Source organism: Microchirus variegatus (assembly GCF_963457635.1).
Source record: "Microchirus variegatus genome assembly, chromosome: 6".
NCBI classification, from domain to species: Eukaryota; Metazoa; Chordata; class Actinopteri; order Pleuronectiformes; family Soleidae; genus Microchirus; species Microchirus variegatus.
In genome coordinates, this window is record NC_139807.1 from 17,452,658 (window position 1) to 17,480,530 (window position 27,873).

At 39.5% G+C, this 27,873-nt stretch overlaps 3 protein-coding genes across 4 annotated transcripts in view; 1 reads left to right on the forward strand and 2 right to left on the reverse strand.

The window, feature by feature from the left end:
- Positions 1-1,495: 1,495 nt before the first annotated feature.
- Positions 1,496-8,826, reverse strand: commd5 (COMM domain containing 5). 2 transcript variants are annotated; one of them, XM_083891506.1, is made up of 8 exons: positions 8,642-8,826; positions 7,686-7,846; positions 6,987-7,015; positions 6,834-6,884; positions 6,466-6,561; positions 5,837-5,912; positions 3,942-4,046; positions 1,496-1,626 (listed from the first exon to the last, which is right to left on the reverse strand). In XM_083891506.1, exons 1-7 carry the CDS (start codon positions 8,751-8,753, stop codon positions 3,945-3,947), a joined length of 627 nt encoding a protein of 208 aa, XP_083747632.1. In that variant the 5' UTR covers positions 8,754-8,826; the 3' UTR covers positions 1,496-1,626; positions 3,942-3,944. The 2 variants fall into 2 exon arrangements, with proteins under 2 accessions (XP_083747632.1, XP_083747631.1); XM_083891505.1 differs by lacking the exon at positions 1,496-1,626 and having other exon boundaries at positions 2,424-4,046.
- Positions 8,827-8,913: 87 nt separating this feature from the next.
- fam199x (family with sequence similarity 199, X-linked) lies at positions 8,914-15,227 on the forward strand. Its single transcript, XM_083891499.1, has 8 exons — positions 8,914-8,991; positions 10,083-10,261; positions 10,509-10,728; positions 10,937-11,095; positions 11,218-11,379; positions 12,226-12,409; positions 12,539-12,642; positions 12,888-15,227. The coding sequence occupies exons 2-8, from the start codon at positions 10,095-10,097 to the stop codon at positions 13,059-13,061; spliced, it is 1,170 nt and encodes a 389-aa protein (XP_083747625.1). The 5' UTR covers positions 8,914-8,991; positions 10,083-10,094; the 3' UTR covers positions 13,062-15,227.
- Positions 15,228-15,561: 334 nt separating this feature from the next.
- dnah12 (dynein, axonemal, heavy chain 12) overlaps positions 15,562-27,873 on the reverse strand; it is a gene marked incomplete at both ends in the record, with an annotated part of 29,822 nt that continues 17,510 nt past the window's right edge. The window contains 27 exons of the mRNA XM_083890808.1: positions 15,562-15,755; positions 15,885-15,952; positions 16,068-16,159; positions 16,524-16,661; positions 16,753-16,957; positions 17,041-17,144; positions 17,691-17,879; positions 17,972-18,205; positions 18,470-18,607; positions 18,677-18,817; positions 18,900-19,153; positions 20,155-20,450; positions 20,537-20,695; positions 20,921-21,061; positions 22,164-22,336; positions 22,428-22,620; positions 22,717-22,909; positions 23,000-23,214; positions 23,798-23,943; positions 24,499-24,646; positions 24,734-24,975; positions 25,073-25,213; positions 25,291-25,380; positions 25,460-25,591; positions 26,243-26,419; positions 27,530-27,610; positions 27,703-27,865. Of these exons, the coding sequence (XP_083746934.1) occupies positions 15,562-15,755; positions 15,885-15,952; positions 16,068-16,159; positions 16,524-16,661; positions 16,753-16,957; positions 17,041-17,144; positions 17,691-17,879; positions 17,972-18,205; positions 18,470-18,607; positions 18,677-18,817; positions 18,900-19,153; positions 20,155-20,450; positions 20,537-20,695; positions 20,921-21,061; positions 22,164-22,336; positions 22,428-22,620; positions 22,717-22,909; positions 23,000-23,214; positions 23,798-23,943; positions 24,499-24,646; positions 24,734-24,975; positions 25,073-25,213; positions 25,291-25,380; positions 25,460-25,591; positions 26,243-26,419; positions 27,530-27,610; positions 27,703-27,865 (4,447 nt within the window). The remainder of the gene's footprint in view (positions 15,756-15,884; positions 15,953-16,067; positions 16,160-16,523; positions 16,662-16,752; positions 16,958-17,040; positions 17,145-17,690; positions 17,880-17,971; positions 18,206-18,469; positions 18,608-18,676; positions 18,818-18,899; positions 19,154-20,154; positions 20,451-20,536; positions 20,696-20,920; positions 21,062-22,163; positions 22,337-22,427; positions 22,621-22,716; positions 22,910-22,999; positions 23,215-23,797; positions 23,944-24,498; positions 24,647-24,733; positions 24,976-25,072; positions 25,214-25,290; positions 25,381-25,459; positions 25,592-26,242; positions 26,420-27,529; positions 27,611-27,702; positions 27,866-27,873) is intronic.

Here is a 27,873-nt window from a genome sequence, read left to right on the forward strand (position 1 = left end):
GCTTGTACACGTGTTTGTAGGTATACAAGAAAATTAGAATAACATGAGGATGAATGAGGTGCTTTGAATAACCCTTTTGTAATCCTCTTGCTTTTGGAAAACCTGTCAGACAGCTGCATGGGGACACCGTAAGCATTGAGGACACGTGAAGTAGGTTAACGTGGCATGAGGAACTTGGTCAGAGTGTTCAAGTGCAGCGTGTTCTAACCGCTGGCACAGAGCTGGAACACACAGGTCTACTATTACAGAGATGAAGGACATGTTACCACTCACGTCACTCTGTCTCCTCCCAATCTGCTGCCTCCACAGGCAGCTCAGGCTGGTAAAGCTGTGCAGCATCGTCACCAGTATCACGGAGGAGGCTGTCACCCCCTCATCACGAGCCCTCAGGGTTCAATTTGAGAGACAGATGATTAGGACAGAGCAGATGTCTGCTTATCAAAGTGTGGCACTGCAAACGTCACTCACCAGAACTTTGATCTTACTTATTCATAAATGTGTTTGCATGAATTAAAAAATCAAGCTGACAAATGAACTAACACACAGGGAAGATTGTGTAGTGTGAGGCTGTATTATAACATGTATAATTTATCTAAGTACTAAGTACTTATAATGAATGATACTAATAATCATAATGCTGGATTCCCACAAATGACACATTAGTGAAGGGGGAATTAACAAGCTTTCTGATTTTTCAGCTTCTAAAATGGGAATATTTTCTGGTTCCTTTGTTCCATATAACAAATAAATCATTAAAACTGAATCATGTGGACACAACGAGACATTCAAGAACATCATCATTTCCAAGTTTGGTAAGCACCGATCAACATTTTCTGATATTTTACACAACAGAAAAAGTACTTGATTAATGGAGAAAATCTTCATCTATTCTGCTTTATCTTCCACATGAGGGTCACGGTGCTAATCCCAGCTGACATAGGGCGAAACAGGTTGCCATATTGTGTCAAATAAAACACGCGAGAGTGCTGGTGAGGGCAACAGCATCCAAAAACCGGAAGTCCGCGAAAAGTTCTATTCTTGGCTCCACAGTGCAGCACAGAGTTCTACACAAACTTACAGCCTCAGAGGATTTATCTGTCCAGTGGATACATGTTATATATGGCGGCAATGTGCCTGCTAGAGCCTGCAAATGATAATTTTTCCAAATGCTAACTACTGTTAGCTCCCAGTAGCCTCTGTGGCTGATGTCATTTCCTGTCCTTAAGTTTTTTACTTTTTTTTTAAGGTGGAGCTAAAGAGATACTACTAAACAGAGTGTTCTGAACAGGGCTGTTTTGGCAGGGTGATTGAACTGCTGTGGTGCTTCATCCTTATGGTATTTTGACCAAAGCATGTCACAGACATGTTCATTAGGACACCAGGGAACTAGTTTAACTTAAATAGGTTTAAATAGTCCTTTAACACCATGTGAAGCCTTTCAGTAACTTTACCTGCAGTACGAAAATAAGCCATGGTTTACTGTGTGGTGAGTGAGTGAGTGAGGATTACACTCAGTTGATCAGGGTCCATGTCAGTCGTAGCAGTGCTGGTAATATAGGTCGACCAGTCTCGCCTGTGAACTCAATCCCACCCACAGACGACAAGCGCTGGCTGACATGGACGCTGCTGAAGACACAGACAGACCGACACACATGTGCTGACTCACAGACTGACACACTTGTAAAAAACAGACAGACTGGCTTATATGCAAATGAGGACACTCAGCTGAGTATTACGCAAGCATGCAAGCGCGCGCACACACACACACACACACTGCGGCCACACACGCACACAAATAACTTGAGTGTGTCTTTATATAGGCTAATCATAGAGTCCTCGCCTGCTCTTCTACATTAAATGCTGGGTTGCAACCAGTAGTTGTCCTTCAACGTCACACAGGCAATTATGAAACATGGTTCTTCTTGGTAGGAATGACAAAGGATATTTATGGGATGGAATTCAATGCTGCCTGTGTTTTTTTATTTTTTTTAAATTCCAGAGGTATCACATTTCACAGGGGAAAATCTCGCCAAGAGAAGAGAGCATAAAGGAGTGATAAGAGGCATGAAAGACTCAAGGTTACATGTGATGAAGGTCTTTACCATTTCATGGCAGTTTAGTATCATGTGGAAAATTCCATTCATGTGGTGTTGTTTCATCATTCACAATTAAAGGTGTGTGAATGTTGTCCCCACTCTCTCTCTTGCAAATGTGTGAAATAAATGAGAAAATATTCAAACTTTACAGCCTCAAATACAATTGATAGAATTGTTCTTTATAGAACAAGACAAAAGTGGGCTGCAGGCTCATGAATTAACATTTTTTTATTTGTTTCACACACAATAAATGCCTGTTTGCCATGTACTGTGGTAATAAGAGTTAGTCAGCAAGTCTGTTCCAGGTCTGGCAATTAATCTGCCTGGTTACTTTGTGCTAAACTGACAGGTGATGCATTTTTTATTGCTCTTCCAATGTATAAAATGCCCTGCTTGTGTAACTGAACTTTCCACTACACTGTACTCACCAAAGGATTTACACTAGCAACACTATTCGTGGTTTTATTGACAGCGAAGCAGTTTTTAAGGTCAAAAACCGAAATCACATGAACTTGATAGAAAACAAGAAAACAAGTCTTATTGTGGAATAAAGTAACTCAGATTCTTGCAGCAAAGTAAGCAAATAAAGAATGGAACATTAACATCCCACAGATGAGGGACAGTGAAGCTCTGAATTGAACTGTCACAACTTTTGTTCATGACTCACAAGCCTTCTATTGGTACAAAGATAGTGTTGGAACAAACTGTTACTACACCCTCTAATGCATTAGTCGTATGGTGGCCACAGGAGGACATCTTACAGTAACAGGCTACTTTAAAATAATGTCACAAAATTTAAATTCTTTTGAAAACAATATTTCAGTTCAGAAACAACTTCAGTCATAAGAGGGGTAATGGAGAGATGTCCTTTGGTGAGAAATGTCTGTATTTAAAAAGACCTTTAGCCTTCCTTGCTTTTTCAACTCCATATTTGGGGAATTGTTTGACACAAAATAAGGAAGACAGTGTGTTGTAGTGGAAAAATTATATGTTATAACTCAGGTTACTCACAAACTAAAGCAATGAAGAATTTGGAAAGAATTTGGACCACACGTTCCTCTTATGTAAAGTTGCCATTTACCAATTCTGTTCATTCTGAGGGACATTTAAATATCTGTAGTATATGAATGACAAACCATGCAATGTTTTTCACCCAAAACTACTAGAGTCAGTCATCACTGTAGTCAGTAAGATTCATTCTCTGACAAAATTCTTTGCAAAAACAATAACAGACAGGTTTTATTTGAGATGTGTGGTTAACTGTGGTTAATGTGAGGTACAAATTACAGAATAACAATAATAAGATTATTTTTTTAATAATAATAGTGCACTTTTTCTGATGTTAGTATGAAGAACAGGTATAAAAGACACGAGTTGAAAAACAATCTCTTTGCTCATTCATGCAAATTCTCATAATTCAGCAGCATGTGAACAAAATGTCCGCTCTCAAGCACAGATCGCACTGACACCAATCTAAGTGGCCACCACAGTAGTGAGAGAGTATCTAGGAGTTCACTTGGCTCCACTTGTGCTTTTCACACAGTGGAGCTTTTTTTTTTTTTTTTTTTTTTTAATACTGTTAAAAAAATGGACAAAGTAAGTGAAATAGAGACTGCGACACAGAGTCAGGACAGTCTTATCATTAGTCCTATAGACTGTCCCTCCTGTTCTCTTCATATGATTTGACACTGAAAACAGATGCACATGTTGGATGCCAACACTCTTAGTATAATTGTAAACTAGTGACGGTCAAATTATTATCATCATTTCAAACAGACTTTTACTTATTGATTGCATGTTGTCCTGTGTGCAGTAAATGTCCAGTTAATCATCCAAAGTTCTTACATGTTAGTCTTGGATTTTGAGGATGCTCCTCTTCTCCAGATCGTTCATCTCTTTGAGAATCAAAGCCACGTTGTAGCGGAGCTCCTGGAACTTTGACACGGGCACCTGAACAGGAAAACAACACATCACTGACACTGTAAACACAAACTGAGGATACAACTAATTCCTTTGACAACATAGAGTACTTTGAAAAGGCTGTGAATTACAAACTGAAAGATTCATGAGGGTGGCTTTTTACAAAAGCAAGATCTTCTAAAGTAAAGTAAATAAGTAAATGATTTTACTTGGAGCTACTATAATTCACATTCCTTCCAGACTCCATGTGCTTCAAACTGAGTCACTCAGTATGTGTGTGTGTAGCGGTGTTAATGAATCTACTAATTAAAAGAAAGACATAAATGGAGGTGTAGTCAGCTCTTTTGTTTTTTCTTCTAGGATGAGAGCAGAATATATCTGTTGGTCAAAATCCAGAATAGATCCCAGGAAGCACATTATCAGGTCAAGTCCATCAATAGAATCTGCACATCGGATGTTGTTGTTACTAATCTCCTAATCCAGCTTTGATCTCATTATGCAACTACAGAACGACAGCAGTGAGAGAAGTCCACTCACCTCCATCTGTCCACACTAGTAGCCTAGTTAGAAACATACAATGTCTGAATCAAACTTATCAAACTGCTATTTTAGGAGACAGGAACTGTATACCGTAGCTGGAGTATGGCGCCCCCTGTTGAGGAAATAATGCCACTGATGTTGGTGATTCCATGCTGAATATAACTGCATTTATTTGTTGAAATACAAATATAAATGTTATAAGAATATTAAAACTACTGACTAAGTTGTTTTGACACAGTAAACATTAAATACCAGTTCTATTACTTTATGTGAAACACATACAAACATGCTGATGCTCCATAGAAAGAACCCAGAATACTTATTATAATTAAATAGATAATAATAATAAGATCAGGTTTTTAGGTCAGACTGTACTTAATAAACGTTACTTGATTATTCCACTCAACTATTATATAACAAGTGAAACAGGCCCACATTAGCTCACTGGCTGACAACCAATTTCTTTCATACCACATGTTGAGGTTAAGCATGGAACACACACACACTGGAGTGCAGAACTGACAGAATGAACATCCAAAAGTGTGGATTTCTGAAATGCAAAGTTGTAAACAACCACAGCTGCACAATCTGAATGTGCAGCAGCTGATATACTGTCTGTCCTGGGGGTTTAAGAAGAAGGACAAACTATAAACTATATTGAATTGTCATGGACAATAGAGGATAGACAGATATAGGGTTTAAGAATTATAAGAGCACTTTAAAGAGGTTAGCGTTAGGCTGAAACGGTTAAGTGCTCAATGGAAACTTGTGATGTGGTTCGATGTGGAGACTATTCGCCACAGATTTTTTACACTGTATGGTCTTCCTTATGCAACCCTTCCATTTATCCAGGCTTGGACTGACACTAGGAGTATTCTGGATGTAGCCCCTGCATGACTGGGGTCAATTTAGAATATCCAGTTAACAATGAGCAATGGGGATTTGGTACTTTGCTCAGGGATACCACAGCCCTTGACCTGGTGGGGATTGGAATTTGCAGCCCTCTTGTTACAAGCCCAATTCTCTTCCACTTGACCATGTAAAATGACGGTGAAAATAGTCAGTTTACATGAAGGTGTCAAAGTAAGGAATGTCAAAGTCTGCTGCCAACTACAGGTCAGAGGCTTAAATACAACACAAACCCACTGATGGAAAACTACTGACAGGAATATTTGCACACTAATGCAGTTTCAAAGATTCATGAAAGCCATGAAAAGTCGTAACATCTTAGTGCATCAATTGAATAGACATGTAAAGACATAGAATGATCATTGCTGTACCTCAAAGCGGTGAAAATTCCCATCTGACAGTTTCATCTGCATGAGAACAGAAGGCTGCAGGGCTCTGGCTAAAGAGCTGGAGAGACACAGAAGAAAATATATAACACATACACAACATGAAAATAGGTCTATATATTTCTTCTTTTTTTTTTTTTACATGTTGGTCTCATCTCATTCATGGACCAACCTGCCAACTGCTATTTATTTGTGAACTGTAAATGTCGTGGAGACATTAGACGCATCACACTGGGTATGATCTAATTTTCTGAGAACGACCTTAAATGAACTGGTCTAAGAAAAAACAGACTTATGCAAGTCAGCTACAGATATTCATAGTATCTAACAATTTTCTGGCCATGAAAATATTTACAGCCATCCATATGCAATGTCATCATTTTATATTTTCAATCTGGGATTTAGCATTTTCATCATTATTCTTTTATTTTCTCTTTCTTGCTTTGTGTACTGTTTTCTTATTTTTCCCCTGTGCTGTCTTCTTTCATCCTGTTTTTTGCTTTGTCTCTCAAGGCATTTAATAAAATTATATTTAAAATGTAGTACATAAATATATTGTTATCATTATTATGTTTCTTTGGGTAGAGTGTTGCTCCTCCACCTCAATGTATTACCTTGTAGAAATGGCAACATCCACTCTCCATTTTAAGTCCTCTACTGTTTGTAGGTGAGGGTCTTTCTGGGAGGAAGCTGCCTCCAGTGCTGCACGACTAAAAATACAAGCAGAGTTGAAATCAGAATGTCTCATTGAATAACATTTGAATGCCACAGCAGCAGCACTAATCAGATATTCATGGACAAATCCCTGGTGTCACAGTCCTGTGACAACAGTCATGGTCATGGTAATGCTCTCTTGCAGTGATTGTATGCAACCACAACAGTGACCGAGAAATTTAGCTCATAATGACAGTGGCTGTATAAACAGTAAATGAAGCTCTGGGCCTTCATGAAGGAAATGACAAGATGGGTAATTTCAACGTACCGGTTTCCAAAAACCACACTTGAGAAATCCGTGATAAAGTCCTCAGGTATTCTAAATAACAGAAATACAAACAACAAATTCACCATTTTTGTAGTTTGTGGTTTTGTGTTATGTACAAAACAGAGTGTGTGATAAAAAGATGATGAGCCTTACCTTAGTTCTCTGAGATCTTCTTTGAAGGCCTAAACAATGACACAGAAACACATTTATTTTGTGATTAAAATCAATAATAATACTTTTAATGTAAAATGTGCAATTCAGTGAATGAAGCATTTTGTTCCCTGCATACCTTCACAGGTGTGGAACGGTTTATGCAGATACAGCCAAATAAAACCAGATAAATCGAACTGCATCAATGAGATCGCACTGTCAATAATTCATTGTCCTTGTTCACTCATTTACTTACTGTAACAGTTTTAGACACATGTTGTTTTGTACCATCACTGACAGGGGTTGTGTCACTGTGGTTTTTCAACAATAAAATGTTGTAAGATATTGTGGAATTGTTCATTGGAATTGTTGACATCACTTTCCTATAAATTTGAATGTTTTAAGTGCACTAAATGATTAAGATTAGATTAAGAACCCTTTGGAAATGGAGTATAATTTACACACCTAAACTGAAGACACTGCCAAAGGGCACTTGCAGTATAGAGAACTATTTAATATACTGTATATAAAGAGTGATTTCAGACATCTCTTATAATGTAAATAAATAATAATGGATTTTTTTTTTTTATCCGTGTTAACATTTTCATAAATTATATACTCAAAACCTATGTGCATGGATGGATTCAGCTGTCTAACTATGGATGTGTGCATTGTGTGATTTGCAGAGTGACACCAGTATACCTCCTGCTTGAGTGATGACGCGGGGATGCGGATGGCCTCGGACAGGACTCTGTACATCCCAGATATGATGTAGCTGAGTCTCTCCTGTGGGATGGCGCTGCTCTCTGCGATGGCCTTCATTACTTCTCTGCAGTCCTTCCCCTCCAGAGCACTGACCACAGCTGGAGGAAGCAGCATTCACAGGCATAGTCTGATCATCTCAACAACGGCATCTGTAGCTGCAGTCATCCTCTTAACTGCGGCAAGTCGGTTATTTTGTTGTCATATTTGTTTGTTTGTCTCTCTGTTGTGAGTAGCACACCTTAAAAACTAAATAAGTATTTGTATTGTATAACTTTTGCAGAACATTCTGTACATTTTACAGCCTTAAAGACAAGTATAAATGACAATGAAAGAATGATAGAAAGAAACAAATGCATGTTAAAATTAAACTACACAACATAGGTCTTGTATTTATCACTTGTATCTCTATCAATTCAAGGAACGTCTGTCTGTCTGTTAGTCGTAGGGGCACCAAGTGAGTGCAGTCCCAACGTTGTCAGTGTTTGGACGAGAAATGCAACATATATCTTCATAAACAAGGTGCCTGTGCCCTGTTTCACATGCTTAAATGAATGGACAGATACCCCTCACCTTCCTTTGATAATTTTAGTGTCAATTATTGCGGTTTTTTTAATCCAAAAACTTGATTTTTTTTAGGATTCTGACAGAGACAATGGAGTACTTAACTTAAAAAAGAAAATTGGATGAATTTTGATTACATTATCTTTGAGAAAATGTTCAGCATTGGTGGAGTTTGCAGTGTTTCTCTAGTTTCACATGTGTGTTGTTGTAAGCTGTTATTATAAGTTATATATAACATGTAGTTGTATGTGAGTGGCTTATACAATGTATTTAATTACATGGTCGTGGACATTAAAGCTGTATCTACACGTAGAAAAACGTTAATATTTTACCTTTCAGGATTTTTCTGAACAATTCGTGATCCACATCCTTCAGGTTTTTCGACATCGACTCAATCTCTGGTGGTATCCTGCTTCCCAGAAAGCTGGAGTCCCTCGCCGCCATGACTAACCTCGCACTAAGACAAAGGCGGATAACCAAAATATATTTTAAATGTGTGCATCAGCGTTCTTGTTGTGTTTTGTGCTTCTTTTCAGCGTATTGTGACAGCTTCCGTGTTCAGGTCACGCGCCGTTCGCGTCACTCCCGAGAGTCTCGCGTTGATAGCGGGTTCGTCGTCGATAGAAAAGAAAGGATTTGCAAATGGAGGTGACAGAAATGACAACACTTTGAACGACAAAAGGTTGGTTATTTTAACGCAACTAATTTCATAATTACAGCGTCGTTAAGTTGTTATACCTTTAGAGTTTGTTATTGTACGGTAAAGGTGAATTCGACGTGGTTGTATGGGTGGGAAAACGCTGCGTGGACATTGGGAGCTTTAGCTGTCGGCTAACAATGTTAGCTTGTGAGTTTTCGCAGGCTAGGCAGCTTTATTTGTACAGCGTATTTCACACTCAATGTGCTTTACATGCAAACACAATAACAGTTTAAAATTAAAACTGAAACATTAAACACAACAGTTTCAACAAAACTACCCAATTATCATTTAAATATAAATGAGAAATGAGAAAAAGAAGGCAAAGCTAGACCAAAACAGAGCATTAAATGTGATAGTCCAGCATTAATTTACTGTAAAATTATTAAAACTTCAATCGATTTCAGTTTTTAAAATGTGAATATCATGCTCACTTGCATTCTTGTAATAACAAATGTAATGTCTTGATTAAAAACGACACATTTGGGAACAGTGTCACTATGGGATATCAATCAGTGTTTTTTTTTGGTTTGTTTGTTTTATAATATTCTGACTTTTTGGATCATAACTTAAGCAATTAACTTAGAAAATTACACGTTATAACAGATTACTTGATAATGAAAATAATCGTGAATTGCAGACCTGGCAGATATGACCTGAGAAGATACATCTTTTTGAAGACAACTTTTATTAACACTCTTATGTTGACCATAGAAAGTATTTTCCCCCAAGAGATACCTAGAGCAAGAGATATGAGATAAGAAAATAATAGTTTTGTTGACATTTGTATCCTATTGCAAATGGCTAGCTAGTTATTTGTTAACATCTTGCTACTAGTCACACATCCAAAACATTACTGGTGTGTCATTTTACCAGTGTTATATGTGTACCTGTCTACAAACTGAACTTAATTAAGTGAAAAACAACAATGTGATTATGACCACACATTATTTATGATTACTGTTTGAAGCTTTTTGTTGAGATTGCGTAAGTGGTGTTTTAATTGTCGAGGCTCTGGTCACACTAAGCAGTGTTATGATAGTTGTGTATTATCTTTGTCTCTGTTTTTGTGTTAGGTACAGCTCACCATGTCTGAATCACTGTATGAGAAGTTTCTGGCCCCAGAGGAGCCGTTTCCCCTCCTGTCCCAAAGAGCCAACCTCAGTGATGTGGGAACCCTGGATGTCAGTGACTTTGGCTGTCAGCTCTCATCATGTCACAGAACTGATCCTCTACACCGTTTCCACAGTAACAGGCAAGTAGAGCTTGTGATCACACATATGTGTCTCAGAGGTAAACGGAGTTTCTAATGATACCTTCAATGGGGATTTGTATTGTTAGTGCAGCTGTTAACCTTGTTATCGAGAAATGCCAGTGTGCTTTTTAAGTTGGATATTTTTTGGTAGACAAGTCCAGTGTTGATAGCTAGGGCAGCATGGTGTATAGTAACATCCAAAGTCTACTCACCATTTTTAATTAAGTCCACTCATTGTTCTCTTCAGATGGAACCTTACTTCCTGTGGGACAAGTGTCGCCAGCTCAGAGTGCAGTGAGGAACTCTTTTCCTCAGTCTCGGTAGGGGATCAGGACGACTGTTACTCCCTTCTGGATGACCAAGAACTGACATCGCTGGACTTGTTTCCAGAGGGCAGTGTTTGCAGCGACGTCTCCTCCTCTATCAGCACCTACTGGGACTGGTCTGACAGCGAGTTTGAGTGGCAGGTTGGTTGTTAAATGGTCTCATGGTTTACAAGTGGTTTTCTTTGTTGGTTTTTTTTGGTGCATACAATGAGCTGTGAGTCATAAGATCATAGTTGCATAAATTGTTTGTGTATGGTTATTAGTGTGATTATTATAATTAAAATCAAACTTTAACTGCAAGTTAAAACTCACCGTCTTATTCAATTCTTCTTCTCTGGTATCCTCTCAGTTGCCAGGAAGTGACATAGCCAGCGGCAGTGATGTCCTCTCTGACATCATCCCAAGCGTACCAAGTTCACCTTGTTTATTTTCCAAGAGAAAGCCGAAACCCCACACTCATCGTAACCTGGATGAACTGCCCTGGAGTGCCATGACCAACGATGAACAAGTAAACACAGGGGACATATCTTTCCTCATTCAAGCTTGCTAGCTCACTATTTTACAGGAGTGTAATCAGCCTAGACAAGAGACGCAACCCTCAAAGTTGTGTGTGTATCTTACCACTTCCAGGTGGAGTACATCGAGTACCTGAGTCGGAAGGTCAGCACAGAAATGGGTCTGAGAGAACAGCTGGACATCATCAAGATCATCGACCCATGTGCTCAAATCTCTCCCACAGACAGCGAGTTCATCATCGAGCTCAACTGTCTCACCGATGAGAAACTCAAACAGGTGGGTAATAATTCTGAAACACACATGAAAATTTACTTGAAATATAGATCATCTGAACAAATCAACAGTGCTGGTTCTCTTTCACTTCATGTTTACATACAAATTCTGAGGAGGTTTCGCAAACAACAAATAAATTCCTTATTAAAATACTATTGCTTCCTATGAAAGTTTGTAGGAGATGTCTGTAGATATAAACATTCTCAATGTTTTTTATAAGATGAAAATGAATGATTATACAAGGTCAGATTACAATATCATCTGGTCACATAATGTGTCCAGTATGACTGTACAGACCAAATTGAGGTAACCAAAATAATATTGGACACATATAATATATAAATATTGGTTTCTACCTGACAAAATCAAAATGTACTGTACGTATACCTGAGCTCTTTCCATGAGCCACCATTTCATCCAGGACACTTTATTTCCTTTGTGACTTGGCGACCTGCACATCCACAGACCGTGCCTCATTGTCTCGTCATGAGCTCACATTGTCCATGTGCATTTTCGGTTGATCAAAAAACAGATCACTGTGCCATGACGGGTAAAGAAAAAAAGAAACCTGCTATGCATGTTTTCATTTGAAAATGTTCCCAACTGGAATTAACATGATGGTGGTGTGAACAAGTGGTGTGTAAATCTGTAAACACACACATTCCACATAAAGTGTGATAATAATGGCAAAGTGCAATTGCATTCCTAAGTAAAACATGGCAGCAGCTCCACAGCAGAAACAGTTTTACAACAGAATTATGCAAGACGTAACAGATCAGTGATGCATCCAGTCTGGCCCCAGCCTTACACTGAATGTGAACAGACTAATGAAGAGCGTGTTGTCATTAGGTGCGTAGCTACATCAGAGAGCACGGCCCCCGACAGCGAGCCAGTAGCACCAGAGAAGGCTGGAAGAGGAGCAGTCACAGCAGTGCCAGCACTGGTGGCATCAGCGGAGCTAGCAGCAGTAACGCCAGCATGGTCAGCTCTGCAAGCTCCTCCACTTGTTCCACAGCCTCTAACTCTTTAGCAGGTAAGATAATGTCTGCTCGGCTAACACTTCTGCCACCAGGAGTCTGCTCTAGTGGGGCATTTTAGTCAAGTTTCCTCTCCATATAGTTTGTCTGATTGTAATACTGTTTTTTATTTCTTTTCATTTCAGGTGGGACAGCCTCGGCTTGTAGTGGAAGCAGTGTTGCCAACATCAGCAGAGCTCACAGCGATGGCAACCTCTCTAGTGCTGCAGAACGTATACGGGACTCTAAAGTAAGAAACCTTCAGTTTCTGTGTGATGTTTTTACTGTTTCACTCAGAATTAGGGATTATTTTTAGATTTTAAAGAGTGCATTTGCACCCACACCTTACTATTTCATACCATAAACTCGTCTTTATTTCAACAAGACTAGTGCATTTCATTCTGCATCACAGTACAACTACTGTGAAGTCCCTGAGGGTTTTAATTCTCAGCTAGGAATTGTCACTGACCGCTTTCCATCAAATTGTCTTTGCAGAAGCGTTCAAAGCAGCGTAAGCTTCAGCAGAAAGCTCTCCGGAAGCGACAGCTGAAAGAGCAGCGACAGGCTCGCAAGGAACGTCTGAGTGGACTGTTTCTGAACGAGGAGGTACTGTCGTTACGGGTAACGGAGGAAGAAGATCGTGTTGACGACCTGGACATACTGATGTGACACCAGTGAATCAGTCAGTGCTCCCTCTACGCCTGCTCTATCAACACCCAGCCACTGCCATAGAGCTTAGCAACTGCGCTAAGCCCAGTCACTGCTCTCATTAGCGTTGAATAGGCTAACATGCTGATAAAGCAATTTGTAAAAAGTAACGTGGCAGGTCGTATCTTTAAGCAGCCATTAGAGTAGCTTGACACATTGCTTGCTTTTACTAGTTTTAGATGCAAGTGCCATAAAATACTGCTAATGCTTTGATTAGAAATTTCATCAGTCTAACTGGCTTATAACTCATGCTAATGCTACAGGCTAGAAGCTCACAGGTAATGCATACATATATAGCAGTGTCCGTTATTACAGCTTAATACAGTTAACTTCAGCAGATGCTACTAATACAGCCACCACAAGCAGAATGACAGGTCAGACAAGCGAAGCAGAGTTTGGTCATGTGCAAATGAAAGTGGTCACATTTACTTAACTCATACTGTTTTAAGTTATTAAGTTTGTCTATTTTAAACATTAACTGTGGTACTTACCACTTGTCTGCCTACAGATACTCACATGGTTTCATCTGCACTGACCAAACTCTGCTCATCTGTAGCTGTAGTTTAACCTGCTGCATATTAGGTTACATCAGCAAAGGTATGAGAAACTACTTCCAGGTAGACGGTCAACATGACATGTGTGGAAAGCGTCTGACAGGAACAGGACTGGAGATTTACTGTAAAGTGAAGGGCACTCGTCAGGACCTACTGGGGAAACAACACAAAATCATGAGATTAAAACAACGTTTATAAACAGTGTCTATAAACTGATGAAGCCTGAATGTAATCAATGCTCATGTGAAGCATCCTCCAAAGAGATGAAGAGGTTTGTGATGTGGAAATGTGGACGTGTGCTGGCCTGTCTTTCTTTCTAGTGATGTTGGTTCCATTTCACTCTTCAAGGCTTAGAGGGAGCACTGAAACACTGCATGTTTAATCGTCCCCATGTGGTCCAGTAACTTAACGACTTGCATCATTATTTACATACACCTGTAAAAAAAATAGCTTACCTGTATTGTATATACAGTAAATGAAAAACAGCTTATTTACTACCTGTTTTCAGGTTTTCCTTGTCGAAAAAGATTTTGAGTTTATTTCCCCGTTTGCTTGCGTGTGTGTATATACATACAGTACATATATGTATATGTACACACACACAGGCAAAGTATTGAACATATGACTTTTTGTTTGTTGTCGCTTAAAAGCTGTAAATTGCCACAGGATCGTAGCAAAACTTTTTGTCTTATTTTGATCCTTTTAAGTACTTGAGTTGTGTCTTTGTCTCTTTCTTCTTTTTCTACAAGCACTCCTGCTGTGTTTAGTAATGGACCCTCAAGTTTAAATCCTTTAAGCTTTGGTCTTAACATGATGGGGTTTTATTATGTCTGTGTGCGGTAAGGCTGGTTTAATTATGAGCTGGTTTCTCGGTCATGCGAATCCAACATTTACCCAGTAACTTAGCTAAAGAGAAGTGTTAACACTGCTTTGTTAAAATCTGGAAATACAGTGAATGAAGCGCTAACATCTCAAAATTAACTTGAGGTGGAGTTTGTGTGTTGTCGTAGCTATCTTGGTATTTAGTTTTTTGCTGAAATTACACATCTATGTGTGTTACTGGGTTTTTTTCTGTTTACCCTCTTCTGAGTTGAAATAATGAACCACTGGGATTATTGACCTAACAGCCTGTTGTACTTTCTAATTATTTTTGAATGTGTACTGAGCTTTGGTTCTTGTCTCTGTCCTGTGTCTAAATCTATTAATTACAGCAATTATGTTGATGCAGCTTTATGTATTCTGTAGTAATGAATTAGCAAAAAATCTATTTTGAAAGAATAAGATAATTTTGAAAAAAAAAAAAGTTTGACTCAAGCCAGTGTGATGCAATAAGGTTATTTGTGTATATAAGGTACCATGTAATTTCTGAAAATGACAGACGTTGAATGGATTAAACCTCATTGTAAATCAAGCTTTTTTTTTGGTTTAGGAAAATACCCTCAGTGCCATGGTTTGGATTATTTTATGATATCACACTGACACTTTTACCATCTCAGTGTTTTACGGGTTTACATTAGTTCTAATATAAACCACTATGAAACTGTTGACTGCAAGAGATACAACCCCGCAAAAGAAAACCACAACATGACAAATAAACTTATTGTTGCATCTCAGTTGTTTTTGTCTCTGATATCCTTGTCGTTATGTGTCTTTCTTATTTTGGCACAGTCACAAACAGAAGTTTATGAATTATAAATCCCATGTGGGATATGCATTCAATGTATTTGTCACAAAATCTGATGCAAAATGTACTTCCATGTGAATTTTATTATCATATACATACATAATTATATTCATCAGTGCTCTCTGTGCTGGTTAGAAACAGATTAAGTTTAACTTCTGCATAGTAAGGAATCAAAAAGGCATCACCGTGTTCACCGCTTCAGTCCTTATGAGTGAGTCTAATTTCAGTCATCCAGCTGGCAGAGCATGGCCACACCACACTTGATCCAGTGCTGAGGGGCTCTGCTGGTGGGCAGCATCATGGAGATGACAAAGTTGGTGGAGTGTCCTGTGGTTGACAGGGTTCCCCTCCTCTCACTGGTCTTGTAAAGAGGGCTAATGTACATTTTCTGATGCTGATCACTGCTCTTCTTTTTAGCTGAGCGAAAGAGAAGAAAGCAACAGAGAGATGGGCGAATACAAATAAGTGGAGAAAACATAAATGAAATGGAACAAGATTATAAACATAAAAACATAAATGGCATTATTGAAATATGTTAATACATACTTGGTTTGATCCACATGATAGGCATCGTGTCAAACAGGACTTTGGGATGCTGGTCAGCCAGAACTCCACTGTTTGTATATAGACAAATAGTTAAGGATTGTCAGATCTAATTGTGTTTCACAAATACAATGATATAAAGTAACTATATCAAATACGTATTGTAAGGTATGAACATTTATGAACCTCTCTTTGTCCCAACGAGCTCCATCCAGAAACAATCCATTGATGTAAACACCGTCCTCAGGTGATGTGTCTGACTGCTCAATAGGAAGAACCTGTGACATGAAAATAAAAGCACAGGTCAGAGAGAAGAGTAAGAGAAAGCAACACTATGTAACTTCTGCTGGATGTGCTAGTGACAGCATTTGTTGCGACTGATCATAGACCATATACAAACTGGACATATTATTTCTGTTTCTTCCTGAAGCTAAATAAGAAGTGAAAATAGGTTGAATAACCACTAGGGGACAACTCCTAGAACTCAATTTGAAATGGAAAGTAATACGAGACAAACTAGCATACTTCTCACTTGTTTCATAACATTTTCCTGAGGAGTTAATGGTCACAAATGCTAGTTTAGGGCATATTGATTGTCATTCTTTCATGGTTTCAAAAAGTTGCATAATGTTGCTTTAATACCTCAAAATCAAAAGTGAGCAGGTCAATGGGGACATGGTATTTCCTGGCGTAGTTCTGCATGGCCCCAGTGAGAAAGGCTTGGGTGAAGAAGAAGCCAGACAGCCAGAACACGCTGGGCGTACACGTGTCATACCAATCCTGCACAAAGTAAAACATATAAATTAATCATACAGTATTTAAACATACAGTGTAATGTCCAATCTCCATTATCTTTGTTTAGCAGTCTCACCTGCAAAAACTTCAGTCTGGAGAGAAAGTCAGAGATGTAGCTGCCCAGCGGTTTGAGGCTGGGGTAAGAACGCTTCGCCCACTTCTCTGGGACTTTGCCCACCATCAGACTGTTTGCAACTGCCTCCAGCTCTGCATCCATCACCACCAAACCCTTAATGGCCTTCAACAGGTTCTGCAGACTCACACGGATCAAACTGCACAGCCTGAATAAGAGAGAGAGAGAAACATACATGAGTCGTATGAAGTCAGAGCCGTTTTTCTTAAAGCTCTGCACTGTTGTCCATACGTGTTGTAGCGCTCCATCTCTTGGACGAGCACAGTGTTCATGCTCTCCTCGTAGAGCACTGGATACTTCAGGAGAGCAGCTTCTGTGTCAAAATTCTCTGGAAGCTATCGGGGAAAAACCCAAAACTGCTAGTTATTCAATCCAACGCATACAAATGATAATCAAAATATAGGAAACAACCAAAGAAATTCCTTTACTACAAATGCTGTATATGGTATCTGAAAATGTTTCATTTCTGTGCTGCCAAACACATAACCTCTGTGGAGGAGTAAATATCCATGATCTTAATGTATTCACATTTTTCTCACTAGCCTCAGTCTGAATATACTGTTGTTATCTCAGCCATGAAGGTCATGGTTTTGGTCGTGTTTGTCCATCTGTCTGTCTGTGAACAGCATAACTGAAAAAGTCAAGGACAGATTTCAGATTTGGATGATGTTCTCTGGATGTGGGTTATGACCAAATGAGGAAATGGTTAGACTTTGTTGGTGATCTGAATTTTAAATAAAACCAGTTGTTAACCTTGTGAGATAGGGGAGTGTATTGATATAACAGTAAACTGAGCGCTCTTTGGCAAAGCTTTCTGTTTCCTTAGCGCTCTCTCTAGTTTCTTGATTGAATCCAAACGTTTCAGTTGACAATGTTCATACCTTAGTAAGGATGCCATTTGCTATGTCATAGAGTGTGTTGTCGCTCCCAGAGCTGACCCCTCCCTTAGCGCCACCACCCTGTGTGAGGAGCAATGAATCAAACAGCAGCTTGGTCTGTTGCAGATCTTTGGAAATGTCGACATTTTCATGCATCCCAAAAACTTCTGGATGCTGGATGAATGGAAGTTTCTAGAGCACAACAAATGCATTGTTAGGTGTACTCTATATAGAATATAAACATATACATGCAGTATATTTAGTATTTAACATGTTTTTTTTACCTTGATAAATTCAATATAGTCCTCATATGAAGATTTAGGTGGAGCATAGTATTCACCACTAGGTGAGAAAAGGTAGCAGTGTTTTTCAATCAGATCCTTTGTGTAGAAGTCTGCCAACATGGTCATCAAGAGCCGTCTGTCCCAGTCGTCTGTCACACGGCCGCCATAGTTACACTCCCCTGTCAGGTACGTAATGGCCTCGAAGGGAACCTCATCATATTCATTCACAAACAGCTGAAGAAGAGAATAAAAACATTAGAGCCACTGCTGCGACCCCTTATGGCAGGGTTTCTCACTCCTGGTCCTGGGGAGCCACTGTCCTGCATGTTTTAGGTGATTCCCTGCTCAAACACACCTGATTCAAATAGGTTTGTTCAGGTGTGTTGGAGCAGGGAAACATCTAAAACATGGAGGACAGTGGTCCCCCAGGACCAGGAGTGAGAAAAACCCTGCTTTACGGCTTGTCATGAATGAATCATTGAATCCCTGTCTGAATACCTGGAGCTGCCTGATGCTTATGTGCAGGTCAGACTCATTGAAGCCATAGGGAACGTTCCAGCCCAGTGGACCAAACTTCTTTCTCTCCTGAACAAGAGCATGAAAGACGCACAGGCCGTACAGGAGCTTCTCCCAAATCTAAAAGAGACATGCAAGTCAGTTCAAATTCCTCTCCTCTACAAAAGTAGCTCCTGTACTTTGACTCACCAGCTCCTTTTTGGGGCAACTATTGAAGAACTTTGAGTCAGAAACTGGATCTGACAAGTAAGACTGAAGAAGATTGAGTCTGAGTCCTGTTGGAGGCTCGTTTGTCATTTTCACCCCATTCTGCAGGATTGTCACTGGAAACTGATATGAAAGTGATTTCATTTTTCATTTCTACTCACAGCACATTTAACTTGTCATGGATGAAACACACTGTGTGCATTACCTTGGGTGAAGGGTAGCTCGTGAGCCAAAGGCGGAAGTCGGGGTGGCATGTTCCTGGACTGAAGTCCTCACAGATTTTTTCCAGAGTGGACATCCAGGAAACGGCCAGATGACAATTCTGCAAACACACCCATGTCCCATCCTGCATGGCCGTGGATATCATTTTGGCTGCGATGGGTCCCTGACCCTGACCCAGAGAGATGGACTGGAACTTGGCACCACCCATGGCCTTGTCATTGGCAAACTTCAATAAACCTGTAGAGGGATTTTAGTGGGGGGTAGCATCTTTTGAACTGTTGACAGGTGATAATTATTAAAGTTTGGGTATACAATTGGACAGTGTTGTAATGTAACGAAGGACAATTACTTTGTTACTGTACTTAAGTAGAATTTTCACATATCTGTACTTAACTTTGTTATTTATATTTCTGACAACTTTTACTCCACTACATTTCCTAAATAAAATGTGTACTTTTACTCATTTCCCTTAACCATCTTTGTTACTCGCTACTCGGCACCAGCTGTTAGCCGCTTAGCTGTTAGCCAAAATTACCTTTGATACTTACGTACAATAAATGTCAGGTACTTTAAGACTTTTACTCAAGTAATATTCTAAAAGCTGACTTTAACTTCTACCAAAGTCATTTTCTGGTAAGATACTTGTACTTTTGCTTTCGCTTTCAAGTACTTTATACAAGACTGCAATTGGATGTATTTGGGCATTGGATGCCCATGTGAGTCTTTACAACGAGACAGAGAGACAGAGACAGTATCCACAAGTCATCAAGGGAGTTGGAAAAATGGCATGGAAAGAGCAGTCAAAAATGTTGAGGTACATTATAGAGCTCTGGATATCATGGGATTTGGTTTCACTGTTTACTTTAAAATCCCAGGGGTTGGGTTTTAGTCTAGAAAAACAGAAACTGAGACAGAAACTATCGCACAGTTATCTCTGACTGGTTCCCATTGAGCCAACATTTACAACTATCAGCTGTGAACTAAAAATATGTTAACACTTACTTTAATTTTCTGTTTCACCTTGTGGTTCCCATAACAATTTTTTTCCCTTGTTGTTTGAAGAAGAGAAAATGAGCTTCTTCTTTACTGCTGTACGCGCATGCCCAGTGTACCCAAATGGTCATGTGATATACGTTTTCATGTGTTATTATGAACACAGAGTACTTCTGATACTGAGCTAAAACACTCGTCTGAATTGTATTTCGTTCACAACTATATGAATAGAGTCTAAGACTTACTCGCCATGGGATCAGCTCCTGGAGACAGCACAAACACGAGAGGGATGGTGGAGTTGGAATCCTGGTAACTCTTACTCAGGTCAAAGGGAGGCGGCTGCACAAACTTCTTCCCCAGTTTGCCAGTCACGTATTTGGTCACAGCTGGCATGATCTTGTCAGGCCTGAGACAGCGGACAATGATCATTTTGAGCAGGTCATTGAGTTGGTCACACCACGGTGCAGGTAGAGGAGTGTTGTATGGCTCTTTGCTGTCATAAATAGGCCTGAAGTCTGCTGGGCTCTTGATGAAAGACTCCCTGTGAAGTAAATAATAAAAATAAGTACAAGACGGACATAACTGTTGAGGAAGAAAATCTTTGGTAGAGTAATTAACGCTTTTTACTTTAATCCTTGTAAGCCAGGCAGTTCACTGGCGCGACATATCTCATCCCAGCTCTTGTCCTGTAGCCAGCTGGAGTCAGGGTTAGAAACTGTCTTCTGCAGACCCACTCCTCCAGTCAGGAAGAACATGAAGTCAGCATATTCAATCTCCCCCTTTGCTCTATAAGCAAAAATACACACACACACACACACACACACACACACACACACACACACACACACACACACACACACACACACACACACACACACACACACACGCACACGCACACGCACACGCACACGCACACACACACACACACACACACACACACACACACACACATATAGCAATGTATAAATCGCAGATTATATTCAAGTGTGAAACAGTGTCTGTGACACTTACAGGAGTAGATTGCAGCAGAGGAGGAAGGAGAAGAGGAGTTTGTCTTTCTCAAACAGAGAGCGACAGATGTTGCAGTACAAGTTATAGGTGAAGTGACCGATCAGGTTTTGAAGCCTCCTCTCCAGGATCTTGGACTTGATGCTGATTAAAAAATGACACAACATAGAAAGATGGACATGAACACAGAGATTATCCATCCACCCATCTATCATCTGAAATGCTTGTCCTTTGAAGGTCGTGGAAAGAGCTGAAGCCAAACCAGCGGACACTGAACAGCTGGACAGATCACCAGTCAATCACAGGTCCAATATACAGAGACAAACAACCCCTACATTCACACCTATGACCTAAATGTTAGATTGACTGATCCTCACCCCAAGCTGCTTGAGAAAAAGTCACGGTTCGAGGAGAAAACCCACATACACATGGAAAAAACATGCAAACGCCACACAGACAAATATTTGAAATGAAAACCCTTATTGCTGTGAGGCACTGGCGCAAACCACCTCACAAGAGGGTCACACACAGAGCAACTAAAAGCTGTATAAATTGAATATTAACATCGGATGTTAGCGCCTGCTACACTTATGTTTTTTTTCAGTTTTTCCCCCAGACAACTTTATTATTGGCTATACAGGACTTCAACAAATAACATCATTAAATGTTTCAAAAACAAATGACAGACTAACATAAGTTATTTTAAGACATCGGTAACACTTTAGATTAGGGAACACATATTCACCCATTAACAAGGTGCTTACTAGTAGCATACTAGCCGTTTATTAGTAATCACTAAGCAAATATTAACACCGTATTCTACCTCTATTATGACATGAATTAAGGTTTTTCCTACATAAGGTGTTAATATGTGCTTAATATTTACTAATTAAGGGCTGGTACGCTACTTATATGCATGTTAGTGAGCACCTTGTTAATGGTGACTATGTGTTCCCTAATCTAAAGTTTTACCAAGATATCTACTGTTTGTGATAAACGTGTATATTTCACATCTCCACGTAACTCCACAAAAAGTTCAGATTGATCATTTCCAGTTGCACCTCTTCTTTTTGAGGCTAACTGTAACTAAAGACATTCACCATAAGCAGTGACACAAATATCTAGTCTGACAATCCAAATAGAAGAAGTGTTAATTAGCTTTTTGTCAAACGTGATTCCTGTCATTCAGGCTTGAGTTTAGAATACAGACAAATATGCTGTTACAGTCCTGATGTGCATCACTCACCTGTCTTGTATAGAGTTAATGTAGAGGTTAACAAACCAGCTCAGAGAGTACTGGTACATTGGGTCTATATTGGTGAGATCAGCGATGGTGAAGAACAGGACAGAGGAATGTTTGGCTATGGCTCTGTAACCCTCTCTGGACTCTGCTATCTCCTTCTCTGTCTTCTCTGCAATCTGGGAAAGTGTGTGCAACAGTAGTATGTTAGATCTTTGAACATCAGACACATTCACAGTCCAGATCTCCTGCTCTGCATGTGGCCCACACCTGTTGTTTTTTCGTGATCTCATTGGACATGATCTTAGCGGAGTCCAGAATCTGAATGGCACTCTCGTCCTCCAGGATATTTCCCTCTGAAGACTGCAGTGTCTCCAGGATCTTATCCTCAATTTCCTTCAGCTGCCTCTTGTTGGCTGCTGACTGCAGGATAAGAGCATTTCTCTCCTCCTCCAGCTCTGGCCTGTAGAGCAGGAAAAGCAGATGCAAAGTTCAAAATGAGAGGGGGCAACGTTGTATTTCAGTGAAAATCCCAAAGAGACTATTTTATGAGCATTACCTCTCCTTGGCAACCACAATCCCAAGCAGCTGGTCCTCCAGACCTTCTGGGGTGATCATGAAGTTGAGCAGGGAAACCTTGGTGGCCAGTTCTGGTAGGTAGTGGGGATTCCGCAGCTTAGTGGTGATATAGAAACGGAACTCGTTGGAATACTCAATCACACTCTCCCCCAGCCTGATGCAGTCCACACCACCTAAGTGAAACAAACATGACAACATTTTCACATTAACAACAAACAAACAAAACTCTGATGTCCTTCAGCATCCATGTCATACTCCCAGACCTTGTTTGAAGGTTTGTTTAAGCAGCAGTGGTTCCAGTGAAGGGTCAAGCTCCTCCCCTACATTTTCCAGCAGCAAGGGTGTTCCAAACTGAACACAGTTCTCCAGCGTCCTCATGTAGTCTGCGTCTGTCAGCTTGATAATGCTCAGGTTGTTGTCTTTCTCTGAGTTCTTCACCCACTTGTTGGCCTGGCCTTGAGGGTCAATCATCAAGGGCCTACAATAACACAAAGACTGATGATTAAATGAATCGCTGGATTACTTAATGATAAACTAATATCAGTATTAATATATTATACTAAGATTCAAGATGCTTTATTTATCCCGAGGGAAATTATTGTGCAACAATTGGGAGGTAAAAAGTGGAGATGTACAAGAGTTAAAAGATACATAAAATAAAATAAAATAAAATAAAATAAAATAAAATAAAATAAAATAAAATAAAATAAAATAAAATAAAATAAAATAAAATAAAATAAAATAAAATAAAATAAAATGAACAAATAAGACAAATGCAACATAGTGCCAAACAGAAGGAAAAAGACATACAACAGTAACTTACAACAGTAACTTAAATGCAACAATGCCACAAAAAAGAATCACAGTCAACATAGGTATATATAATATACAGCAGTACGCACGGAAATAAAATAAGTATAAGTAATAAAAATAAGTAATAAATACTAATATCATTAACTAACCACAAGTTAACATTAACTAAACATTAGTTTATCATTACCTAATGAGTTCTTGATATTATACTGTTAAGTGTTACCAAAACCTCAACAAAACAGACTCACCATCTACGTGAATTACTGACGATGACACCATTGTCGATGGAGAAAGAGTCACTGGGAAGGCCTGCGATGTTCCACGCTCTGATTTTAATGAGGTCTCCCAGGGTTTTACTGAGTGAGAAGTCATCTGATGATGGGATGTTCTTACACTGGAGAATGTGGGATAGAGAAACAGATAAACAATTAAATGTGTATGAGTTCACAAAGAATAATGAAAATGTAGAATAGCTGTTCTGAATGTTGTTAACCTCTGTGTCCAGTGGTCGCTCAAACCACTTAATCTGTGAGTCTAACTGAATATTGACACCATACTTGAGAGAAAGTTCTCATACACATAGTAAAAAAAAGGGTTACAGTGACCTTGGCCTACAAACATTAAATTCTAATCAGGTCTTCTTGAGTGAAGTGAATGTTTCTGCCAGATGAAGAACCTGTTTTTCATATATCACATTATTTAAAAACACAAGGTCATCATAACTTCTGACATTCACTGACTAAAATCTACAGTATAACATTTCTAGCAAATTTGCTGCAGATGTTCCTGAGATACTGCATTCACAAAGGTCCAACCCAACATTTTCACCAATTGTGAGCAATTTTCTCAAGGCATTGAGATACATAAGATGACGTGTGGATGGTCAGTCTACCTGTAAACACATAGCAGCTATCAGGCATTAAATAAATAAATACTGGAGGAGAGTTACTTGACATAGTTTGGTCCATGACTTGGTGCATTCCTGTCTGAAGCCAGCGGTAAAAGCCCCAAGGTAGGCGATGACACCAGCGGAGATGAGAACGTCTCCAGTCAGGTTGTCATATGTGTTCTGCAGGTCATCTGCTGCCTTAGACCATCTAAAGACACATTTAACTCATTGGAATCATGGAATTATTTCAGATGCAGAAAATAATTAACCATATAACATCTATGTGCTTCATCACCTGGTCTTCTCTCCACCCAGACCACCAATGAGTTTCTCAGCTCTCTCCAACTTCCTGGCGCAAGAATCCACTTGGAGCTCCAACTGAGCCTTCTCCTCTTTCTTCTCCTCAGAGGTTTTCTTAAGAGCAGCTAAACGGTCCTCCACCTCCTTCAGCTCAGCTCTCTTTTGGTCCAGCAGAGCCATCGTCGTAGCCAGGGACTCCTGAGCCTCTGCCAGACTGGCTTTCTTAGGAGCCACAACCTAAATCCACAGAGAGAAGACAAGAGTAGTTTTTTAAGAATGCTCATGTTCTCAGAAAAGGACTACTAAAAAAAGAAATAATCCAGAAACACTGCACCTTTGCCACCCTGTCATACTCCTCCATTGCTTTAATCCACTTGCACAGACCCTCTGCTGCAGAGGAGGCCTTTGCTACGATGCTGGGGTCAAAGTCAGGATTGGTCATGTACTCACTACGGATTTTTTGCATCACAGGGACCTGCAATAAAGATGCAGCAGAACCAGTTAGAGCAAAATAAACGTGTTCCGCTAAGTAAGAGACTAGTTTTCACTTACAGGAATATTGTCTTTGTCGTATTCTTTTAGATCTCGTAAGAAGTTCATGTCCCCCAACAGCTTCTTGCTTGGACCCCAGTAGTCAAACACCTAGACAACATGTTACACTTATTAACACAAGTTGGGAAAAGTAAGATGAGCTTTTAAAAGATGTTTCATGACATCAAACCTTTTTTCCAGTCCCAGCTGGGTCAGCGATCTTATCTGGCTTTATGTCCTTCATCACACACACAGCAGACATCACCAGCTTCACTCCAGAGGGCGGATTCTTCATTGACTTCACGATGGTGACATCAGAGGGCTGAAATAAAACCACATCTCAAATTAAACCTCAGCAGTCTGAGTGGCTGAAAAAGCCATGTCAAGTTTATCCTTGTTGGAAAAATGTGACACATGCTATAATATAAAATACAATAAAGCAAAAAACACACTTAGCAATGTGTTAAAATCACATTAATAGAAAGAACCTACTTAAAATAAATAAAGAAAGAAAGAACACAAAGTCTGTTACAACACATTGGTGCATAATTTTAAATTTAGCCATTTTCACCAGAAGAGTTCCTTGGTTTACAAAACTTTTGTTATAAATAGCTCAAAGCCAATGCAAATAAGTAGGCAAAGACAAAACTGTTGAGGGTGTGGGAAAGCTCTCTATGAACAGGCAGATTGGTTGGTTAATGCAATAAATCAGACTGGTAAGAAAGAGCATTTCCATAAAATAATATACATCAATTTTGACACTATATTTGACTCCTATTCAAATGTTAATAAGACCCAACAATCCCAATATGTGGGATAGCACCAAAGGAAGATTCACTGTTTTGTGAACAAGCTAATGTACTTGCTTTCTCTGATGAACCTCTAACACATAACTCCTTTACTTTGAATATGAAATTATACCTAAACAGCAGGACTAGGTCTGTCCGAGTCCTCTCATGTGTTTGTTTTTCACCTTCAAAGTGTCCAAAGCAGAGAGAGCAGCTTCCAGAGCAGGAATGGCCTCAGCCAGGTTGCTCTCACAGTCATCCTTCAAAGCCTTCGCCTCATTAGCTTTTATTGTTGCAGCCTCCTCATCAACACGCACAACTTTGCTTTTGGCTTCAACCTCCAAAGACTCCACTTCAATCACCTGAAGGTAAACACATTATACAACAGACTGGATGCAAATACATGTATATTTACTGGATACAGTGTTGTGCACAAATATACTCTTTATCATTCAAGTGTATTGTGCCAAAAGGGGAACAATTGCCAGAAAGTGATTGACAGGAGCAGGCACAGCTTCTTAAAACTGTATTTCCTCATTTCATATACATCTACAGCTGCATTTATCTGGTCAAACCTATCATTAGTGGGCTGCTGGTGCCAATCCCAGCTGACATAGGGTGAAACGTGAGGTACGCCCTGGACAGGTCACCAGTTCGAGACAAACAACCATTCACTCTCACATTCACACCTATGGGCAAATGAGAGTGTTCAATTAACCACTGCATGTTTTTATACATGTGGGAGGAAATCAGAGAACTCAGAGAAAACTCATGGACACACAGGGAGGACCCAGACTGGGACACAAATCCTTTTGAAACTTTAAAAAAAAAAATAGAATATCCTTAGTTGTGGCAAATAAGTGAATTTTTTTTTGCAATTTTTCCAAACTTTCTATAGGGGAACCATTGTGACCCAAGTCATAATATAAATCCTGACTAGATCAAATTTAGTGACTCAATGACAGCCATTACTGGAACACCTGACATCAATTTGAACTGGTTAACAAATCATTTCCAAGAGATGTTAAATGGTAAATTAATTACAACTTCATTTTATGCATCTTATTCAAAATATAGTAAGTAAGTAAGTTTAATTTATTGAGCACATTTAAACACAGCATACACTGACCAAGTGGGAATTTGGGGAAATGTATGAACCTTTGTTTGGACACACAGATGAAGTCTGGCCCATCTGTGAGTCCCGACCCAGTCTTTGGGAATCACTTGTTTATTGTGTACTTGTGTTCCCACAAGGGAATCTGTTTCTGGCAGATGATAATGTTTGGCTCAACACAAACAAAGTTGACAACATTGTAGGAGATCTGGAGCCTTGTATGGTCATATAAAGGGATTTGTTTAGTTTGGGAAGAGGGCAAAGGCATTGACTGAATACTTCAATGTGAACTTACACAACACTATCTGCACAGTATTTACATTCTGTATATCCTGGAATAAAGATGTGATCTATTCACCTTCATCATCTCCGTGTTGTCTATCTTCGCCTGCTCCAGTTTGGGCTGCAGCTCTTCCAGTTCCTTCTTCATCTCACCCACCTACACAGAGAGATGTTTTTCAAATAAATGATAACTAAGATGTGCTCCCTCCGTTTTAAATAAGAATCAACTAAAAACAGTGGTACATTTACCTGAGATTCAGCGAAGGCCAGCTTATCAAGACCGTTAATGTACCGCAGCTTTGCCTTCATGACCGTGTCTCTTTTCTGAGTGAGCAGCTGACGGAAAGCTGCGATCAGCTCCAGGTACGACGTGGGTGTCACGTAATTATGTCGACCGAGCTCAGAGAGGAATCTGCAGTG